Source organism: Hipposideros armiger, unplaced genomic scaffold (assembly GCF_001890085.2).
Source record: "Hipposideros armiger isolate ML-2016 unplaced genomic scaffold, ASM189008v1 scaffold_34, whole genome shotgun sequence".
Taxonomy (NCBI): Eukaryota; Metazoa; Chordata; class Mammalia; order Chiroptera; family Hipposideridae; genus Hipposideros; species Hipposideros armiger.
In genome coordinates this window covers 1,027,758-1,044,319 of record NW_017731384.1, presented here as the reverse complement: position 1 = coordinate 1,044,319, position 16,562 = coordinate 1,027,758, and the positions used below count along the sequence as shown (strand labels likewise).

At 36.4% G+C, this 16,562-nt stretch overlaps 1 protein-coding gene and 1 long non-coding RNA gene across 2 annotated transcripts in view; one reads left to right on the top strand and one right to left on the bottom strand.

The window, feature by feature from the left end:
* LOC109380325 (uncharacterized) overlaps positions 1–16,562 on the top strand; it is an 87,418-nt gene that overhangs the window by 35,934 nt on the left and 34,922 nt on the right. The gene's annotated exons all lie outside the window — the stretch shown is intronic.
* EFCAB3 (EF-hand calcium binding domain 3) overlaps positions 1–16,562 on the bottom strand; it is a 112,764-nt gene that overhangs the window by 61,411 nt on the left and 34,791 nt on the right. The window contains exons 9-12 of the mRNA XM_019637785.1: positions 15,604–15,747; positions 13,728–13,802; positions 9,297–9,440; positions 4,424–4,495 (exon numbers count right to left, since the gene is read on the bottom strand). Coding sequence (XP_019493330.1) covers positions 4,424–4,495; positions 9,297–9,440; positions 13,728–13,802; positions 15,604–15,747 — 435 coding nt within the window. The remainder of the gene's footprint in view (positions 1–4,423; positions 4,496–9,296; positions 9,441–13,727; positions 13,803–15,603; positions 15,748–16,562) is intronic.

Sequence of the window (16,562 nt, the reverse complement as noted above, 5' to 3'; positions counted from 1 at the left end):
GGGAAGAGCGCAATGATGGTGCCAACTTGGGCCAGTGAAGCAACGTCCTCCACAACTAGACTGAAGAACAAAAGGACAGCAACTTGTCTGTCCACCTTCCCCCAATTCCCCAGCTCTGTTCCCTTCCCCCCAATACCCCAATTAAAAAAAAATCTTAAAAAAAAAAAAAGGCAGTGTTTAGCCAGATACACCTATACTCAAATCCTGGCTCCAGGATTTGTGACCTAGAACTGTGTGACCTTGAGCGAATTATTACCACTTAACCCCTCTACAAAGTTCAGTAGTCTTATATGTAAAATGAGATGATAATAATATCCGCCTCACAAGGTTGATGTGGAGATTAAATCTGATGATGTATGAAAAACACTTAAAACAGTGTTAGATGTATCGTAAGGGCTTAATAAATGTCATATTATTAATAGAAGTAAAGTTGTTGTCGTTGTTCTTGTTATTAAAGCCAACAGGAACCAGCTGCAAATAATCACAGTTTCTTAGTGCCCCATTTCTTGTCACCCTAACATCATTAGGAGGCAACTTTAGATGGCAACCTGAATTTTGCCAGCACCTGAAAACCTGTATCAGCTCTGCTTCTTTCTCTTAACTAAAATTTGATTTCCTTTAAAATACAGTTTCCTGCACAACCATCTTGAGTGGAACCGGCCCATCCTCCCATGCTCCACGTACCATGGGACCAGGAAGAAGAGCAACATTCTCTTAGCTTTCTCCTGTTGTTGTCAGGCTATTTTAGTTCCACTTTAATCAAACCTTATCCTTCCCCTTTGAGGTTCAGGCCTGTTATTCAACTATGCCACCCTCCTGACACCATCATCTATTACTTTATGATCCCTCCTTCACATTCTCTGATGATTTTGGTACCTTGATCATAATTCTCCCTCAATCCCTTATCTAGTTATCATCCAATGACAATAAGGATAATCCTAGCCTCAGAGCACCTTGACCTCTTAACTTCAAAAAGCCTTCACTTTCTTTCTAAAGCCATCCACACCAATAGCTATCCTTAATCCTCATCATTACCTAGAATTGCCTGCCCCACCTCTAAAATCTTCAACTACAAGATCAGACAGTGACCGTTATTCCTTAAAACTATGTGTATTTCAATGATTCCAAAACAAAACAAAGACATTACCAAAAAAAAAGGAAATTATAGGCCAATATCCCTGATGAAAATAGATGCAAAAATCCTCAACAAAATATTAGCCAACCAAATTCAGCAATACATTGAAAAAGATCATACACTATGATCAAGTGGGATTTATTCCAAGGAGGCAAAATTTGTTCAATATCTGCAAACCAAATAACGTGATACACCATATAAGTAAAATGACAGATAAAAATCATATAATCATATCAATAGATGAGGAAAAAGCATTTGATAAAATCTGGCATCCATTTATGATAAAAACTCTCAGCAAAGTGGGAATAGAGGGAACATACCTCACCACAAAAAAAGGCCATATGTGATAAACCCACAGCCAATGTAATACTCAGTGGGGAAAAGTTAATAGTGTTTCCCTTAAGATCAGGAACAAGACAAGGATGTCCACATTCACCACTTTTATTCAACATAGTATTGGAAGTCCTAGCCACAGCAATCAGACAAGAAGAAGAAATAAAAGGCAACCAAATTGGGAAGGAGGAAGTAAAACTGTCTTATTTGCGGATGACATGACACTATATATTGAGAACCCCAAAGATCCCACCAAAAAAACTATTAGAATTGATAAATGAATTCAGTAAAGTAGCAGGATACAAATATTCAGAAATCAGTTGCATTTCTATACACCAATAACAAACTATCACAAAGAGAAGTTAAGCAAACAATCTCATTTATAACTGCATAAAAAAATAATAAAATACCTATGAATTAATTTAACCAAGAAGGTAAAAAACTTGTACTCAGAAAATTATAAGACATTGAAGAAAGAAGTTAAAGAAGATACAAATAAATAAAAGCATATACTATGCTCATGGATAGAAATAATTAACATTAAAATGTCCACACTACCCAAAGCAATCTATAGATTCAATGCAATCCTTATCAAAACACCAAAGGCATTTTTCACAGAACTTAAATAAATAATCTTAAAATTTATATGGAACCACAAAAGTGAAAGCAATGTTGAGAAAGAAGCACAAAGTTGGAGGTATCATGCTACCTGATATCAAACTATATTACAAGGCTATTGTAATCAAAACAGCATGGTGCTGGCATAAAAACAGACACAAAGCTCATTGGAACAGAATAGAAAGCCCAGAAATAAACCCACACCTACATGGTCAACTAATCAATAACAAAGGAGGCAAGAATATACAATGGGGTAAAGACAATCTCTTTAATAAATAGTGTTGGGAAAACTGTATGGATACATGTTAAAAAAATGAAACTAGACCAGTTTCTTACACCATATACAAGAATAAACTCAAAATGTATTAAAGACTTAAATAGTAAGACCTAAAACCATTAAACTCCCAGAAGAAATCATAGGCAGCATGTGACAACACTCTGACATTGTTCTTAGTAATATTTTTTTTGGCTATATCTCCTCAGACAAGGGAAACAAAAGAAAAACTAAACAAATGGGACTACATCAAACTAAAAAGTTTTTGCACAGCAAAGGAAACCACTAACAAAATGAAAAGACAACCTACCGAATGGGAGAAGATGTTTGTCAATGATACACCCCATAAGAGGTTAATATGTAAAATTTATAAAGAACTCATGCAACTTAACATCAAAAGAAAAAAAAAAGAAAGAAAAGAAGTGGGCAGAGGACCTGAATAGACACTTCCCCAAAGAGGACATACAGATGGCCAACAAACTCATGAAAAGGTGCTCATCACTAATCATCAGAGAAATGAAAATTAAACCACAATGAGATATCACCTCACTCCTGTCAGAATGGCTATCATCAATAAATCAACAAACTGTTGGTGAGGATGTGGAGAAAAGGCAACCCTTGTGCACTGTTGGTAAAATTGCAAATTTGCACAGCCACTATGGAAAACAGTATGGAGGGTCCTCAAAAAATTAAAAATAGAACTACCTTATGACCCAGCAATTCCACTTCTGGGTATTTATTCAAAGAAATCCATAACACTAAATTGAAGAGATATAAGCATCCCTATGTTCATTGCAGCATTATTTACAATAACCAAGATATGGAAGCAACCTAAATGCCCATCAATAGATGATTGGATAAAGAAGATGTGGTACATATACAATTGAATATTACTTGGCCACAAAAAGGAATGAAATCTTACCATTTGCAACAACGTGGATGGACCTAGAGGGTATCATGCTGAGTGAAATAAGCCAGACAGAGAAAGACAAATACCATATGATTTCACTTATATATGGAATCTAAACAACAAAATAAATGAACAAACAAAACAGAAACAGAACTCATAGATACAGAGAAGAAACTGATGGTTGCCAGATGGGAAGAAGGTTGGGGGGTAGGTGAAAAACATGAAGGGCTTAAGAAGTATAAATTGGCAGTTACAAAATAGTCATGGGGCTATACAGTCAATAATATTATAACTATGAACTGTGGCAAGTGGGTATTAGACTTATGGGGGGATTGCTTGGTAAGTCATGTAAGTGTCTACCACTATGCTGTACACCTGAAACTAATATAAAATCAAATGGCAACTGTAATTGACACATAAAAAAAAAACCTCGTATGTGTATATGTTGAAGGAAAGCATAGAACTTGATTCACAGCATGCCTATTCTCTAGATCCCTCCATATTCTCCAACAAATTGTTTAGGCATAGTGAAATAACCTTACCAGTTAGTAATGGAGAGAACATTCTGAAATGGTCAGTGATGCTAAGTTTTAAACATGTTCTCCAAACAAAAAAAGTACACAAACCCCAAAAGTACTATCTTCATTGGTTTTAGTCTTATGTTTTTAACATTTAAACAAAAATGGAAGTCAAATAATAGAAAACCTAGGCTACCAAGATGCACATGGCAACTCTTATATTTAACAAAAACTAAAGAAAGGAATATGAGGAATATCTACGGAAGGAAGCAGCAGAAAATATGTGAGAAATTCTATAATATTGAAGTCTATATATGGGATGGAGTCCTAAGTTTGAGGCTTAAAATGATGTAGAGAATAGTTATATCAGGAAAAATTTAAAAGCCTATAGCTCACTTTCTGTAAGGCCCCAGAAACAAAAAAGAGATTAAAAATAGCTTTAAACAGACTCCTTTCTAGAAAAAGTCTTTTTTCTTTCATTATAGAAGCTGCCAACTTTTAATCAAAACCAAATTTTTTGCCTGCCTATAAACAGATTAATACCAATATGTTAACCAGAAACACTAAAAAACAAAATGAAAAGACATCCGTTAAATAAAAGTAAATTTAACAGTCACAAATAATGCAGCACTTACCTTCTAACATAGAGGCATCATGCATATCCTTTACTGCTTTTGCAAATTCTTCAATTTGTACTTTGTCATCTTCTGCAAGAAAAACATTTTTTAAAAAATTGGGGAATTGGGGGAGGGGAACAATATTGAAGAATTGGGGAGGGGGACCAGCCAAGTTGTTGTTCTTCAATCTTGTGGAGGGCAACAGTCGCCATCTGGCTGCCTGTCAGCAGCTCGTGGTCTCTAAGCTCAAGGTGCTGTGTTACAATCTTAGTTGTGAGTGGGCGTAGCCACCATCCCATGCGGGAGTCAAACCGGGAGCCCTGTTGTTAACAGCGCACACCCTATCCACTGAGCCATCCTGGTGGCAGCTCAGCTCAAGGTGCTGAGTTCAGTCTTAGTTGCAGGCGGGCGTAGCCCACCATCGAACAGGCAGTCTTGTTGTTAGGAGCATGTGCTCTCACCCGCTGAGCCATCCTGCCACCTGTTGGCAGCTCAGCGGCAGCTCAGCTTGGGCACAGCGTCACTGGCCCATGTGGGAATTGAACCAGCAGCCATGTTGCTCAGAGCTCGCACTCTTAAGCTAACACTTAACTAACTGAGCCACTCGGTCAGCCCAAGAAAAACATTTTTTTTTTAAAGATTTTTATTGGGGAACTGGGGGGATGGGAACAGTGCTGGGGAATTGGGGGAAGGGGAACAGACAAGTTGCTGTCGTTTTTGTTCTTCAGTCTAGTTGTGGAGGACGTTGCTTCACTGGCCCAAGTTGGCACCATCATTGCGCTCTTCCTGGGCGAGGCAGATCAGTCGCCGGCCTCTGGACGGCCGCTCACTGCGGCTGCTGGCCGCTCACGCTGGCTGCTGGCTACACACGGTAGCCCATGGCAACCCACTGCCACAGGGGCTGCAGCCTACGCCGTCGCCAGCGACTCACGGCAGCCCAGCTCCAGGTTGAGCTGTTGTTCAGCATCTTAGCTGTGGAGGGCAGTGTCACTGGCCCTCATATGTGGGATCCGAACCGGGGACCTCTGGTGTCCCAAGCCAGTTCTTAACCATCGCGCCACTCGGCCGGCCCCCAAGAAAAACATTTTTAATAGATCAGGTTCACTAAGTCAGGATCCAATAAAGCAATCTATAAAAAAGTAAGTCATTTGATGTGCTCATAAGAATCATATTTCCTTTACAATTGTTGTGTAGCCAAAAGATTGATTTTATGAAGTGAATAAATGTTAAGATTATTGAAGTCAGGCTGAGTTTTCAATTTCCATCAATCAAGAGAAACTATACAATCCACATTTCTATAGAAAAAACTAAGAAATAAACTTGTTTCAAATGTTTGAAGATAAAAATACTATACCAGATAACTTTAAAGACTTTTTCCAACACCAGATGGTTCTATAACTATAATTTCTGACACATGTTTATACCCATTTTTTTTTAAAGATTTTATTGGGGAATTGGGGGAGGGGTACAGCGCTGGGGAATCAGGGAAGGAGAACAGACAAGATGCTGTCCTTTTGTTCTTCAGTCTAGTTGTGGAGAATGTCGCTTCACTGGCCCATGTTGGTAATTGTGATCATTGCGCTCTTCCCGGGTGAGGCAGATTGGTCGCTGGCCTCTGGAAGGCCGCTCACGGCGGCTCTTGGCAGCTCAAGCCGGGCTGCCAGCCACGCACGGTAGCTCACGGCAGCTCACTGCAGCAGAGGCTGCAGCCTACGCTGTAGCCGGTGACTCACGGCAGCCCAGCTCCAGGTCGAGCTGTTGTTCACCAGTGTCACTGGCCCCCATATGGGATCCGAACCGGGGCCCTGCTGCTCAGAGCTGGCATCCCAAGCCAATTCTTAACCAATGCGCCACTCGGCCGGCCTATACCCATTTTTTACGCAAGAACACACAAGTACTAGATTACAAAGTCAAAGTGGCAGACACAGGCAATAGGCAGCTTTGTTTTCCCAGTCTAATGAGGAACAGGGAGACTTAGTCCAAGGATTTAGAACGATTGTAGGTTATAATCACAGGCTAGATTACAGTTCAGCTGGCAAGGTGCATCACCAGCAAGTAAAAGCCTGCCTAGGGTTTAAACTATACAGCTACAATGGCCACTAGGTATACGGAAAGCTGCTCAACATCACTAGTCATCAGTGAAATGCAAATCAAAAACCTCAAGGAGATATCATTTCACACCTGTTAAGATGGCTATTATCAAAAAGACAAGAGATAACAAATGTTGGTGAGGATGTGGAGAAAAGGGAACCCTTATACATTGTTGGTGGGAATGTAAGTTATTTTGTAGCCTCATGTAAAACAGTTTGGTGGTTCCTCAAAAAATTAAAAATAGAATTACCATATGATCTAGCAATCCCACTCGTGGGTATGTATCTGGAGGAAATGAAATCAGTATCTCAAAGAGCTATCACTGCAGCATTATTCACAATTGTCCGGATGTCCTTCAGTGGATGAATGGATAAAGAAAATGTTACACACACACACACACACACACACACACACACACACACACACACACACACATCAGGGGTGCCAAAAAAATGTATACACCTGACTTGTATTCACCTTTTCTTATTGGTATATATTGAGTATTACAATTTTAATATATTTTTTTCCTTTCTTAAAATGTGTTTACATTTTTTTGACTCTCTCTCTCTCTCCATACACACACACACACATCCAGAAAAACGCATACAAGTGGACACCTTGGTTAACCTTGCTCAAGCAGTAGTTCGCCGTAATCAGAAGTGTCTGGATGCTGATGGTAACCACTTTGAACACCTCTTGCAATTACAGAAGTCAAAAGTTATATAGCTAGATACTTGGGGAGCATTTTTGAATTTGTCAAATGATAAATATCTTTTCTATTTTTCAATGCCTTTTTGAACCATTATACATTTAAAAATTTTAAAATATATTTAAAAATATTAATGAGTCAATATGGAATACCACCCATAACCAAGAAGTAATTCTTTAGTCTCACTAGTGAGAGGAAACCTAAATCAGTTTTGGGGTCTTTTTCCTCTTTAACATACCCTGGTCAGTAATTTTTAAATTCTTTCTCATATTTCTAAGGCTCTGTTGAGATGCTTTGGCAGTTCACTTGGTCATTTCCCTCACTTTGGTGAGAGAAGCTCAACTTTTATGTTTTATATATTGGGGTACTCTGTAAGAGTTCATTTGGAAGAAAAAGCTAAAGAAAAACTGCTTTAACAACAGCAAATATAAACAAAAAACAAAAATAAATTTCAAAACTTTGCAAACCACTGCATTAAAATAAGAACTAAGTCACTTTGTACTGAAGGTTCAATGTTAAAAGAAATGGTATGACAGATAGGGTGCACATATAGTTTTCAATATCATGTATATATTTGGATTTAGGTGGCAAAATAATCTACATTTTTTACATGGTGTTTGTGCTTCATAAGTATATAGTAATGGATAAGAGACAATATATGGAGTTTTATTATCACAATAAGTAATTTTATAGATAGCTGAGTTATTTTTATAGTTCATAAAATAATACTTTATTGGTCTGACTAAAATAAATGCTATATAATACTTTCTCTGGTACATGTTGCCTACAATTCCCGTTCACTTTATCAAAAGAAACAAGCTTTTCCACAGAGGAAAAGAGAGAGGGAAATTCCCTATTATCAGGTAGTACATATACTTTTGTTTTCATCAATGCTTCTCACCTCAAACATCCTGAGAAATAAAACAATCAACACACTTAAAATCCAAAATTATCAGCCTCAGTTACACAGGAGCTTAGTGAAGAAAAGGGGGTAAGTAATGCTTATAGAGAATAACAGTTGTTTGCCAAAGACCCTAAACAGCGTGCTCATGTTACTCAGCTAGCTCTGTATAAACATTCCACATAAAAGAGTGCCAAAGTACATTTGTAACTTCAAAGTACTAAGAATATGAGGGGGTCGGCCGAATGGCTCAGTTGGTTAAGAGCGCGAGCTCTGAGCAACAGGGTCACTGGTTCGAATCCCACCTGGGCCAATGAGCTGTGCCGGAGCTGAGCTGCCACTGAGCTGCCAACAGGTGGCAGGATGGCTCAGCTGGTGAGAGCATGTGTTCCTAACAACAAGGTTGCTGGTTTGACTCCCGCATGGGATGGTGGCTATGCCCACCAGCAACTAAGATTGAACACGGCACCTTGAACTGAGCGGCCGTGAGCCACTGGCGGTCATCCCAATGGTGACTGGACTTGGAGCTGAGCTAGCTGCACCCTCCACAACTAAGATTGAAGGACCACAACTTGGCTGTTCCCTTTCCCCAACTCCTCAGCGCTGTTGCCCTTCCCCAATTCCCCAGTATAATTAAAAAAAAAAAAAGAATATGAGGGAGTGGAAATGTCCATCTGTGGCCAAGTAAACGATGGAGTCTTATTTAAAAAATTTTAGTTTATAGTGTTTGTTTTATAGTACTACTGAGGACATTATTTTTTTGTTGTTTGAATCTTTTTTTATTTGTTAAGAAGAGGTGGTAGCCATTAGGTGTTTTTTTCTAGCAAATTAAACAAAAGCCTATTTCAACAAAACAGTATAATTATCCCAAGCAGTGTTAATATAAAACTGGAATAGATTTCTTCACATTTCCAGGTAATCCCCTTGTGTTCACTGGGATACGCCATTTTCCAGTAATATGTTACACAATTTGAAGGTAGCCTATGCATATTTGATCAATTTAGAGTAATAATAAATTAGATGTTAATATTTTTTCTATAGGACAGTCAAACAATCTGAGCTTTCTTTACATTTCCTAAATGTATATACTGGCATATCACCAAACACAAGATACAGAGACACACAAAGATTGATAGAAGATAAAACCATATTCTTATGTATCTTCTAATTTTAGTATTTGGGATACTCACCATCAATTGTTGCTAATTTCAGTGCAGCTAGGAATTTGTCTTTTTTTAAATTACTATTCAAACGAGACAGAGTGTTCCACAGGTCAGAAACACTCATCTTCTCTTTACCAAGATCGTGGGGGTTTTCAACAGTATCAGGTGATACTAAAGGGCAGATAAAACACAAGTTTTATAACATGCTTGCCCAAGAAGTTAATACAGTAAACTATTATCTGGAATAGTCAGGAATTGGGGTTTGTATGATTAAGAAAAATAGCATAAATGAATCGCCAATTTTCAAATATTAAAACAATAAAGTATTTAACACCAAATTTAGTGTATCTTTGAAGATTTTGAAATATTTCAAGAACTTACAGTAACCCCAACCTTGAACAATCATTATAAAGAATAATTTTCCTTGTACTAGAGATTTACAAAAGTCTGAATTCACAAGCATGCCCAACCGATAAAACCATGGATTAATAGCTATGCTCTGTGTCTCCCCCCGAAATTCTTCCCTGGATCCTACGTTCTCTTCTACCCATTTCTGCAGACCATGGAAAAAAGTTTTGCTTTTATTAAAATTCCAATAGAGAAACTTTAGAAAGTTTTTAACAGGAGAATGAAGTTATCTTATTACACATGTGTAAAAGATTGCTCTGCTGCTATATAGGGAATGAACTCTGGAAGGTGAGGCAGTTAGGGAGCTACCTACTGTCGTAGTTCAAAGAAAAAGATGATAGTGACTTCAACAAGGGTGATAGCAATGTAAGGAATGAGAAGTGGAGAGACACAGGATGTATTTGGGGAATGAAGCTGATAGTACTTAGTGCTGAGTTGAATGAGGGGCTATGGGGGCTGGGGCCATGAAGAACTTCTGAGTTTGAGATCTGAGCAACTAGGTGGATAGTGATGACAATAACTGAGATAAGAAATCCTGGGGAAAGGATAAGTTTGTTGGAGACCAAGAGTCCTCTCTATACACATTAAGTCTGAGATAAACAGGGAGTCAAAAGGATGCAGATATTATTGAAAGCAGTAACATCACTCAGGAAGCGCCTTAGAGAATGGGTGGGACTCAGAACGGAGTCTGGCATCAAGCTAATGTTTAAAAGTCAGCCAAAAAGGAAACAGTCAGCAAACAATGCCAACAAGAAAGGGCCATATATGCAGTGGAATATTATTCAGCCTTGAGAAAAAAGAAAACCCTGCCATTTGCAACAAGATGGATCGACCTTGAGGACATTATGCTAAGTGAGATAAGTCAGACAGAGAAAGACAAATACTGTAAGTTCTCACTGATATGTGGAATCTAAAACAGCAGAACTCACAAGAACAGAATGGTAGTTACCAGGGGCCGCAGGGTGGAGGAACTGGGCAGGTGTTGGACTAACTTGCAATTAGAAGATGAGGAAGTTCTGCGGACCTAATGCACAGCATTGTGATTATACTTAGCAATACTGTATTATATACTTGAAAGTTGCTAAGAGACTAAAATTTAAATGTTCCCACCACAAAAAAGTAACGATAATTATGCAATGTGATAGAGGTGTTGTTGACACTATGGTGGTAATCACATTGCAATACATAAGCATATCAAATCAACAGGTTGTACACCTTAAACTTACACAATGTCATACATGTCAATTATATCTCAATTTTTTAAAAAAGGAAGAGCCAATAAGGTGGGAGGGAAATTAGGAGATTATAGTGTCACAGAAAACACGAGAAGAGAAATTTTCAAGAAAAATACTGCTAGAGGTAAACAAAATGAAGACAGAAACTTGACCATTGGATTTAGCAAGATGAGATTTAGCTTTTTGTAAGATGCTAGTATGGAGTAGCAAGGTCAAAATCCCAAATGAGTGTTTCTAAAGAGAGAACTGATAATACAGTAGACTTAGAGTAGCTAGATTCCCCTTCAACCTCCAACACAAAATATATTCTATACTAAATTTAAAATACCAACAAAAACATTTGATACTGGATTGAATGACAGGAGTAGGAGCAGTGGAGCTAGGGCAATAAGGGGGGGGGGGTAATGGGGATTAAGAATGACTCCTAATTTTGGGGCCTAAACAATTGGATGCCAAACTCAAAAGAAAGGGAACTCACCGGATGCTGGAAATGAGGAAGAGATATTAACCATGTGTGTGCCTGAGCAGATGCCGTAGCAGTCAGATGGCACAATGTAAATGTTAAGAGGATATGCTCTACCTTATCCTTATATTAGCGGTATAACCTTAACTCTATCACATACTAGCTATGTGATTTTTTTTAACCTCTGTCCCTTGGTTTTCTCATTTGTAAAATAAATATAATAATATTGGGTTGTCGGAAAAGTCATGATATATTTTTTTTATGTTTTCCGTTGCAAAAATGCATCACGACTTTTCTGACAACCCAATAGAATTAATATGAGAATTAAATGAGTTAAACAAAAATTATTTGGAATAGTACTGGCACATAGTAAGCACTCAATAAATGTGAGTAGTAATAATAATAGTAATTATTATTATGCGGTACATACAAGTCTAAGGTTACAATTAAGATGCCTGCTTAAAGCCAAGACCCTGGAAAGTCTTCCCATCTAAAAATTATGACTAAAAACACTTTGGTAACCATTTTAGGAATTCAAGAAGAAAGCTTGTTCTCTGAGATCTGGATGGAGAAAAAAATATCTCCAATGATAATCTAAACCCCAAGGCTATCCTGTGTGAGTGCCAAGGCTATCCTGTGTGAGTGCCAAACAGTTTACATAATATATATTGGGTCGTCGGGAAAGTTATGACGAGTTTTTGCATTGAAAACATAGAAAAATACATCATGACTTTCCCATGACCTAACAAATCCCAAACAAAGAATTAACATAAAACTGTCTCAGCTAATTATCTTTGTGTGTGTGTGTGGGGGGGAGGAGTTTGGGGAGGGGGGCAATAAATTGGATCACAACTTCATTCCATATATAAAAATCAATTCTAGGTGAATTGAAGACTTAAATATGAAAAGAAAAACTTTAAAACTTTTAGAAAAAATATTGGGAAATAACTTAATGTCCTCAAAGTAGAGACAGGCTTCTCTTTTCTCTATAAAGGCAAAGTTATCTGCTAAATGTGAGAAAGGTAGAGGTTGGGGTAGAAATGGAAGTTTGAAAAAATGCAGATTTTAAATATCTGTTTCAGGGAGTGAGAGAATAAGCTAACTGGGGAAATAAACATCACGAAGTTCCTAGGTGGTGTTGAGGGCCAGCAGACTTGAATCAAAATTTCTTACTGATACTCTGTTCAATCTGCTCGGCTGTATAATTTTCTCCAAAAATGCTGTCAGCCAAGGAAAAGACAGATAATGGGGTTCATTCAGGGCTGGGAGTTTTGCCAGATAGGTGCAACGAAAGTACAGAGGGGCAAAGAAGTTTAGGGTAGTAGAGATAAATAGATCAGAGAATTTAAACTGGATAAGGAGGAAAAATGAAAACAGGAGGATTCTGGTAGCTAAAGACAAAGTAAAGGGGTAAATGGGTGGAAGGTCTTAATGAGGTATATAAAACCAATAGGTGGTCTGATGAAGAAATGAGCAGCCAGATGAAGAAAAAAGGAAAAAAGTAAACATAAATATGCACTACTAAGAATGAGAAAGGAAATATAATTATAGATATGAGTAAGATAATATACAACTCTGTGTTAATGTTTTTTTTATCTCCATAAAATTGAAATTTCTAGGAAAAATGAAGTGACAACGCAAGTAATCTCTTCATCCAATTAATTTAGTATGTTCCCTTGTATAGGAGACACATTAAATTGACGTATATTATAAGGTGAAATAGCTGTTACTTAAAATACATCATTAACCAATATGTCAATACCAAATAACACAATGCTACTTTAGCCCCAATTTTTAAAGTACTAACTTCACTCCATTTAAAATATACATATATGACTTTACATTTCTTTATGGTGAGCTTCTTACTGGCAGAGACTGTCTTTTTCATCTTAGTCAATTCACAGCTTAACATAAAGTCTGGTACATAGTGATGGCTCAATAAATGTTACTGAATAAATTGGAAGATGGGAAAATATACCAACAGCTAAAACCAGAAATTCTGCATATTTAAACTCAGCAATAGTCACTAGATGGCATCACCTGCCCAAAGTGGGAAGACATTTTAAATCTTCACCCAAATGAATTTCATATACATGGTTCTCGCTGTCTGTAATAAATGTAAGGATGAAAAGTAAGATTAAGATAGCTTTGCATTTATTTGCATGTGAAAGGTGTTCTAGACTTAGGGATCAGTAATAGAGAAGATTAACGCCAAACGTATCAGTAGTAAGCCAGGCATTTATTTGCCCAATGACCTGTAAGATGACTAGCTCTTTTAATATATTATATTCTTCTAAAATTTGTCAAACCACTTGACCCACAAAAAGCACAAGATACGATGTTTTTACATACATAATTTTTCGGAGAAGCGTTCTTTGTTCCTCAACATAGTATCAATGAATTCTTTAAAATTCACTTGCTTTGTTTCTAAAGGGGAAAAAAATAGTTTCTTCAGTATCTTCAAGTATTAAATTATTATGACAAATATTGAATTATGTAAATAAATTGTACATTTATAATTATATCCATCAGTTAATACCATTAAAAATATATGGGTATAAAGGGAAAGACATTCAATTTACATGCAAAAAGTACACACTGAAAAACACCAGGAAAATTAATCAAAGCCCTTTTATTCACAAGTGAACGACATTTTTTTAAAATTAGAATTTATTGGGGTGACAATGGTTAGTAAAATTACATAGTTTTCAGGTGTACAATTCTATAATACATCATCTATATATCACATTGTGTGTTCACCACCCAGAGTCAGTTCTCCTTCCATCACCATATATTTGACCCTGTTAAGTATACAACATTTTTAACTTTTAACTTACATTACCTTCTCTTGGCCTTCCAACAATTCAGTAAGATATGCAGGTGAAGAATTAGTGTTACTTTACATATTTAAGAAAAAACACTTATACATGATATGGTGATTTTTTTTCCAAGGTCACAAAAGGAAATACAAGATCAGAGATTAGAAGCAAGATCTTGATTCCTAGTTTTTTCCACATTGGGCTACCATTCACACTGATCTCTTTACTCCAGTATACTAGCAAAACCATTGAATATTTTAATTGTCATTTTATACCCAGAAAATGTCTTTCCTTGATTATATGTAATTCCTCATAATACGCCAATGTTAGAATGGATAAAAAAGTTTCTAAGAATTTTCTAAGGCCACATATAAAGGTTTTATATAGATATGATGAGCTTTTGATAACCCTAGTCCTTTGCTTACCCCACTGAGGAAAAAAAAAAAATTCTAATGGACTGTAGAAGATAAGGAACAGCCCTATTCCCTTTTCTCAAGAAACTTTGAGCAGTTTACTTCAAGGAGCCCCAAGTCACTTTGTATTCTTAGCCAAATTTTTGGAGAGTTAAAAAAAAAAAGAGACCTTGAAAAATTCTAGGCCAATGTTAGAGTTAGTGATTTATGATTTACATTGCCTAAGAGGAACATGTGAGTTTTTAAAGTAATAAACTCCCTTATTTTTGATAATGTATATTTGATACACAGAAAGAATATTTGCAACATATATTAGTTATGAAGCATGATAATAAATCAAACCACTGTGACCCTACCACCCAATTGAGAAACATTAACCCCACTGCATCTGCTGTTGTGCTTGTCCCACTCCATTCTTCTGCTTCCTCCACAGAAAGCCCGTTACTGAATTTGCCAATCTTTTGCTTCTTTACATATAATTTTAAACAGGATAAATAAATTATTCCTTAATTTTGTTTTCAAACTCTATGAAAATGTTATCATGCTATAGCAATCTGAAACTTGCTTTTTTCACTCTATTCCCACACGTTCCCTTTATGAAAGTTGCTGCTAAGTTAAAGGAGCACAGATACTCAAAACTAGTACCTTTATTATGGATTGTGGGCTTTGGCGTAATAAAGAGTCCTTCTTTGCTCCATTTAATGTCTTTTGTCCTGACTTCTACCTTGTCAGAGAGCAAAATCACAAATCCTACTTCCTTTTTGTTTGCACTTTTGCCTAGGAAAAAAATGTCTGGTAAGACTATTATATATTAATAGTCTTTTCTGGATAATAGGATTTTGAGTGTTTTGCTGTACTTTTGAGTACTTTTGTTCATTTCTGTACTGGCTTAATTTTAATGGAAAATAATAAAGTCATTATTCTAAGGGAAAAAATAGCAAACTGACCCTCTTTTCAGATGTGTCAATCCAGTTTTCCTGAAAATATATCACTTACCATGACCTTCAGTCAACTTGATGATGTTCTCAAATTCTGCCTTAGAAAGGTAAACTCCAAAATTTTGAAGACAAGTATTCAGATCTTCATAATCAATATTTTCATCTTTAATTTTATCAATGGCTTTAATGACATTGAATAACACTGAAAATAAAGTAGTATGCTAGTCAGTATTAAATAAAGTCAAAAGGAAAATATTAATAGTAAGATAAATTTTAATTCTAACATTAAATTAAAATATTTAAAACTTCAGAAATGTTATATGTAAAAGCATTACCAGAATCTTTAATAATACTGAAAATCAGTTAAGTTACAAAATCGGAGTAAAAAATATATTCTATTTTGCTACAGTCTCTTTATCTAAGGAAGTGCCAATTTAATTGCCCTGACAATACCCCAACTAAAAATACATTAGAACAGAAATATTACACAATTTCCACATTTAATTCTCTAGCAGTTATAATTCCCTAGTCTGTTTCTCAGTAGCAGCAATGATGTGGGGAGAACTAGATACGTTCACATGCAAAAGAATGAAACTGGACCCTTATCTTACATAACACACAAAAATCAACTCAAAATGGATTCAAGACTTTTATGATACCTGAAACTGTAACACTCCTAGAAGAGAACAAAAGAGAAAAGCTTCATGACATTTAGTCTCGGCAATGATTTCATGGATATGACACCAAAAGCATAAGCAACAAAAACCAAAGTATATAAGTGGGAATACATCAAACTAAAAAGCTTCTGCACAGCAAAGGAAACCATCAGCAAAATGAACAGCTTATGGAATGGGAGAAAATATTTGCAAACCATATATCTAAATAGGGGTCACTCTCCAAAATATATAAATAATTCATATAACTCAATAATAAAAAAAAGAAAAAATCTAGTAACCCTATTTTTTAAATGACTAAGGACTTGAATAGATATTTCTTCAAAAAAGAAGTACAAATTGG